We start from the raw sequence: 6,557 nt of genomic DNA, 5'->3' as shown, positions 1-6,557 counted from the left end.
TGTAAGAAATTTAACTAAAGGGAGAAAGTCAGCGTATCAGAGCTGCGAGATACGCGCACAGCTTAAACTTACGTAGGGCAAGTTTTTATAAAATCAAATGCAAGGCGATGGCAGCTCGCCGTGGCGCTAATGGCACGCCCATGCCCCAGAGTATCGTTGACTTTAACTTGTGTGCACACACATACAAACACATACGCAACGTATGCATTCCAGCAAAATACACACAAACACGCGCTTACAAATCTGGAGCAATAGCGTCAAGTGCACGCAGTTTATTCCATACGTTCTGGCAAGGTGCCACGACTCTGGCAAATAGGCCAGACGCTGTGCGGCGGCGGTCGCACCTACGCGCGCATTGGTGTCACCTACTGAACTGAACGGGGAAGCAGGGCAGACAAAATGTTGCAAAGTAATCTCTGCTGCGGCAAATTTACAGCGCGCTGGCAATTGCTGCAGCGAGTTGTGGGCTGTTAATGAGGCAAGATATGCAGTCGGTGTGTGTGTGTATGCATATGTATGTGTGTGTATGTGCGTGTCTGTGGGTACGTCTAAGTGCGTTGGCGTCGCTCTGAAACCCGACAGACGACAACAACGGCAAAGCTGACAATGCCGCCGGCTTGTTGTTTTTGTATTGCCTACTTTTGTGCGCAACCTTGTCGACTTTCTTGAAGCACAGTGGGGTCTAAGGCCCAAAAAACTTTCCAAAAATTTAAATTAAATCGAATAGAAAATTCAACACAAATTACGATTACAAGGGGAAAATGATAGAGTTTCTACAGAAGAGCTCAAAGCACCCTGTGTGAGCAATCACCTTAAAGCTCTTTAAAAGTTTGATTGATTGATTGCATTATTATCTTCACAAATTATGATTTAGCTTGTCAGCGAATAAGCTCTTAATACGCTTCCAATTGGTTTAAAGCAAACCACACACGACTATGTAAATAGATTTAGTTATACATAATGAAGATAGATTTAAATAAATTATGCTCTTTTTTTATTTTCTACGACAAAAATCAAATCGGCCCATTGTCCAACATAGTGTTACCATAAACAAAGTAGACTTTGTAATGTGAAATTCGGCTTATACCACCTTCCAAATATTTTTAGCTAGCTTTCATTTAATTATAGCAGAGCCCTCCATAATTAGTATTTTAACATATTCGCGTGTTTGACTAATCCAGTAAAGTAAAATACTGCTATTTGCTGGATCGCGAATGGCTTTCAAGTCCAACGTACTTTTGGCGCGCTGATGAATTCGAACAATTTTGTGGCCTTCCATATTCCGTCTAGCAGTTAATTTATGAGACTTGAGAAAGAAAATATTTATTCTACTTTAGTATTAACGACCCATTTGAATATACATATCTGTCTATTTAATTTTAAGCCAGTCTGCAACTGTTTAAGCTTGATTGAACTTGGCAAAAATCTGAATTCCTGTTTGCTTGCTTAAAAATGTCCGAAAAAATATATAAAATTTTTGATAGCTGGCATCTATGGCCTTCTACTAAGACAATACTCCATCCATAGCTGATAGATTGATAGTCGAACCAGGACTCTCGCTGTTCAGTTTAAAATATGTAAATGTTTGTATTTAATCGTGTATTGAAAGCCTTTGTGCAAGACAAAGGGTCTGGAAACCAAAGCTTGTTGATTCCGAAATTCTAAGATAGCTTCAATTAAATAAATCTGTGCAAAAGAAATCTTAAGCACGAGCATACTACAAATCGTAGAATAGAATAGAATTTCTAGATATCGATAGTAAATAAATGCCCCTCAAAAGATTATGTGTGGCTTGTAGGTGTGTCGAATGTGCTGTATTTCGAGGCTAATTGATGTGTAAGAGCCACTAGGCTCCTGGGCGGCAGCTGCCAATTGGACGCCTGTCAGTTCGAGTATTGCTGCTCGTTATGCATTTGCCTGACTTTTAATTAATTGAACTACTTGGGAATTTGAATGCCATAGAACGAGTAATACGCATGCAAAACTTTGCCTGTATTAAACATATTTTTTCTTTATATATATTTTACTCTGGAAAAGTTGTGAGCCGCGTGCTATCAGCGTGCACTATGGAACTTTTGCTGACTTTTACTTTAACATTGTGTTCTCCCCCCACCCCGGCTCGCCACAAGTTATAGTAAGTTTTGCCACTGGAGGACAGTGGGAGCTGAGGGGGTGGTTTGTGTGGAGGTTGGCCAACGGCTAAGTCAAGAGATAATCCTTTGTTGTTTTTTATTGCGTTAGCCTGTCGTTTTGTGGTTTAGCGCTTTAAGACAATAAATTGAATTTGGCGCCAAGCGAAATGGCCACAAAGGCGCCCAGCTGTGGCATGCAGTAAGCCGGGTTGTGGCGCGCTGCGAGTGCACTTGTTTAGTCAAATGCATAAGCATAAGCTGATTTGCGGCAGTTGCATTTGATGCACTCTCCTGAGCTTCGCCCCCGCTGGTTGCTCTTTGTGTTGTTGACTTGGCTATTAGCTTAGCTCGCCGACAGTACAAATGATATTTTGTTATTTGGTTGGGTTTTCTTTGATTTTTGCGCTATTATTACATAATACAAGAGCTGCCACGCCCTGTATAGAGCTGCACACAATTGCAACGCCCATTACGGACTGCCAGAAATGCCAGACTCCTGCCACACCCACCGCTGCCCCTGCTGCCATATACGCTGTGCCTGTGTACCACTTTGTTTGCGTGCAATTCCGTAAAGTCCTGTGCGTGCATTCAGGTTATTCCAGCAGCTCAGGCGTTTGACATGAAAAATGCATTTTATTGGGATTATTTTTATATCGTGTCCTGCCATCCGACCCCAACACCACCAGCAGCAACGCCGCCGCTCAATTAAATCGGCTTTGCCCGTGCTTTGCCTATTTAAATTGGCTGAAAGCTGAGGCTAATGCGCAAAATTTAATTAAATTTATAGTAATGTTTTGTTTAGCTAGATGCCTTTCACTTATTTTATTGTTAGAGGGTATTATGAATCCGTCATGAAATGTGTAACGCACAGATTGAGCCATCTCTGAGCTCGTTGAGTGTATATATTCTTGACTAGCATCATTAGACGAGTAATTATAGCCTTCGTCGCCTTTCGGTTTCTATGCAAACTAGGAATGATCGGTCAATACTTAAGTTCTTGTATAAACAAGGTATTTATTTTTCAGAAAACTTTAACAAACCTGACATAGACGAGCTCTTTGTTGCTTTATACATATCTGCACATCATATCATTAAGTTATAGAGGAGAAAACAGTCGAGAAATTGGTTTTTATTTGAAAAAACGTTCTGTTAATAGAGATATCTTGACCAATCTCTGCAGTTGCAAGCGTTACATTTATCCTCACATATTTGCAAAACCGTAAGCCGCATGTCAGCAAGGGAATTTAGTTTTCGTCCTGCCATTTTTTCTTGTTTATTAAAAATTTAATATTTTTAATGTATTATTTAAGCGCTTGAAAGCAGTTTTCGCACTTATAATTCAATTAACGCGACGCAATTTCAGCAAAAATTGACAATAACAACAACAACTGCAATTAGCCATTGTGCTTTGTGTCGCGGGCAGCGTTAATAGCCAATTATGTGCCTTATTTTCAGCTACACATATGCACGCACATGTGCCTATTCTGTTAGTGTGTGTGCGTGTGCCAGAGTCCAGCTTCTGCATATTCAGGTGCAGCTCGTGGCTGCGGTTACTCGCATGGTGTCCCTACGTGCTCGGCTTTCAAACTTTGCGATTTGATGTCGAAAAGTGTTGGAAGCCATGAACACCACTCGACATTAGTTTATAATTTTGATTGTGCAAAATGGCTTGTGTTTGTAAAGCGTTATCAGTATTAAAATATGCTGCATAGCACTTTAAAAAAAAATCAGCAATGAGCACTTATTCGAGTACTGGCGGTTAGAACCCCTTTGGCATACTACTAGAAATAAGAGTGCTTTACTCAAAAGTACTTGACAATGAACCCAAATACAATCGTATTTATTTACTAATAAACAAACAAGTTATATGCACAGAAAAATGCAATTTGTCCGAATTGTTTCCACACATGGAATCATTAGCGTGGCTTGAAGCCTTGAGAATCGCATAGAAGGGTCCAATTTTGGGGGAAGGCAGACTGGCAGAAGCGAGAAGTAAAAAAGTGTGATTGAGAGCACAAGTAAAAAAGAGTGAGCGAGAGTAACAGGAAGTGGGCGTGAGAGAAGGAGGGAGATAGTGATAACCGGTAAGCCAGAGAGATCAGAAGAGAAAGAGAAAATTGGGTGAGAGAGATATAAACCTTTTTTAGCAGAGAATGGAAGAGAAAGAGCCACTTATACAATTATTGTGTATCGCAATTATTATCACCCAAGAAACATACAAATTTCTAAAATGGAAAGTTCTGAGAATCCCAAAGAAAGGCGATATTCATAAATTTGAAGAAATGAGAGATGCACAAATATGTGAAATCAAACCGATCTGTTTGTGGTATACAAGAACCTAATACAATGAATGAAGAATAATAATTAAAAAGTCTTGAGTCGAGACCCCTTTCTGTTAATCGAAAATTTTATGAATTGTGAATAGACGGAAGAGCGGAGTTCTATCTCCAAATACTCATGCTGGAATATCAACAATATTGTTTATAAACAATTATCAAACTGGACTGCTGCGATGACTTGTCGCAAAGTCTGATTGTGACTCAACGTTTGGCAACTGTTTATTTTCTTATCGCTATCGTTGTTGTTGCGGTCTTGCAGTCATGAAGCTTTAAAATAGAACTCAAGTTGATTACGCAACGCATTCTCAATTGGACGTAGGTGCATGGAAAATGTTTGGCAGCCTCTTCTCCAATCGATATAATAAGAAACGCGAAATTTTCTATGCTCAATATGAGGGTGAGCCTTAAAGTGAGATTGATTGATATATGTACATTTTTTATTAATATATATGTACATTTTTTATATGAAATAAAATATATCTTCCTAAGAGACACGTGAGCGTTATTCCAATCTGCCCATCTACAAGCGTCCTAAAGAGCCTTTAAGCTGTAAGTCTCCAAAATACAGCCGCAGAAAAAGAAAACCCGCAGACTACGATTACGATGAGTGGTAAGTTTCGGTTTATAAGGGCAGCGTAAAATCTAATTAGAAATCCCAAAAGGATTGCCGGCCATTTTGTGCCAATAGTGGTGCGTCGCGCCATTGAACAGTGGAGCCGCCGGCAATTGATGGAGCCCGTATCCAGCCTAGGCAGCGATGCCTGCAGCTGGCGCTCCTGGCCAAGTGGAGCAGATCCAGCTGAGCCGAGACGTTCGTTACGTCTGGCGGATAAACCAAATTTAAGTCCTAACGAAATTGGCAACCCAAGTCACAGGGAGACAAGCGGCGCAATCAAATGGCCACAGCAGCTGCCTTCACTTGACGCAGACAATAAGCTGGGCAGCTCATCCGAGACTTTTATCGACGGGTGGGTGGCTATCTTCGGCATGCCGAAAATTGAATACCCTTATAGAGTGACTTGGAAATGATTTTAAGCGAATACTTATTGTTACTATAGGAGACATATAGAGGAGTAAGACGAATTGACGAATTGACAAATTGATGAGTTTGTACAAGATGTATTACAAGCCACAAAATTATTCCGTAAAATAACTTATTTTTCAACATATTCTTCCTATGAAACTTTATGATATAGTAATACATTTTTGATAAGATTTTGATCAAGTCTAGTCAAGATTTTGAGAGAAAGAGAAACTAATCAAGAATATATATACTTTCTGTCAAAGAGCAATCTTCTAGGGTATACAAACATATAAAACTTTTTCCATTGACCGATTGTAATGGTTCTACTTTGCATTGCAGCTGCCAGTTGCATGAGTCCCGGCTGGAGTGCAACATGTGCTGCAAGCATTTTGGCCAAAACTGCGAGTTGCAACTGCATTCGCTAGATGATTGCCGCAAATATTTGCTTGCCACACTGTCCAACTGAGCGCAAATCAAAGTTTAGCTAAGCAAGAGCCAACATTTAGTTACATAATAATCCAAGTTCTTGTAACTAAGTAGCAAGTGCAACCAGTTAATCAAATATAATTCGACTCGGACGTGGCAACATCTTGACTTGCCTCGCCTTGTTGGCACATTTAATATTTATTGTTAGAGGATTTACACAGATTTACACTGAATTTGCTTGACTAATTTAAATACAAATGACAAGTTGTGTAAGCCAGACGTGTGTTAATTGAGTTCGCTCGACTGAGAAGTACCCTGTATGCAGTTAAATTCATAAGCTCTTGAATGATTCGTGTAGTTTAAAATAAGGTTTTTTATTTTTAAAATATAAGAATAAATTTTAAAATTAAATTTATAATTATAATGCATAATTAAATGTATAATTTAATATAAGTATATAATTATATTATTTATTTGTTAGCTAAGCCGCTTCAAGGTCTGGGCTTGCAGTTAAGAAAACCAACTTGTTTATCTTTTTCTGTCTATATATTTCCCCTTATATTTTTAATACCTTTTCGCTTACTATGCTATGGGCATAATGTACCAAAAACTGGCCTTAAGTCAATTATTTAAAGA

The 6,557-nt window shown here is 39.2% G+C and overlaps 1 protein-coding gene across 1 annotated transcript; it reads left to right on the top strand.

Annotated features, from left to right (window-relative positions):
* Window positions 1-4,801: 4,801 nt before the first annotated feature.
* Window positions 4,802-6,288, top strand: LOC115761478. The gene is made up of 3 exons (XM_030703245.1): window positions 4,802-4,868; window positions 4,961-5,081; window positions 5,835-6,288. Exons 1-3 carry the CDS (start codon window positions 4,802-4,804, stop codon window positions 5,959-5,961), a joined length of 315 nt encoding a protein of 104 aa, XP_030559105.1. The 3' UTR covers window positions 5,962-6,288.
* The last annotated feature ends 269 nt before the right edge of the window (window positions 6,289-6,557 follow it).

Source organism: Drosophila novamexicana, unplaced genomic scaffold (assembly GCF_003285875.2).
Source record: "Drosophila novamexicana strain 15010-1031.04,08,12 unplaced genomic scaffold, DnovRS2.1 tig00000485-arrow-pilon, whole genome shotgun sequence".
NCBI classification, from domain to species: Eukaryota; Metazoa; Arthropoda; class Insecta; order Diptera; family Drosophilidae; genus Drosophila; species Drosophila novamexicana.
This window is presented reverse-complemented; position numbering and strand designations above follow the sequence as displayed.

Excerpts from the sequence above, each read along its gene's own strand:
- LOC115761478 (XM_030703245.1), top strand. The coding sequence starts at position 4,802 with ATGTTTGGCAGCCTCTTCTCCAATCGATATAATAAGAAACGCGAAATT. Across the intron at positions 4,869-4,960 it reads TTTCTATGCTCAATATGAGG|AGACACGTGAGCGTTATTCC; the intron begins GTGAGCCTTAAA and ends TATCTTCCTAAG. Across the intron at positions 5,082-5,834 it reads GACTACGATTACGATGAGTG|CTGCCAGTTGCATGAGTCCC; the intron begins GTAAGTTTCGGT and ends TTTGCATTGCAG.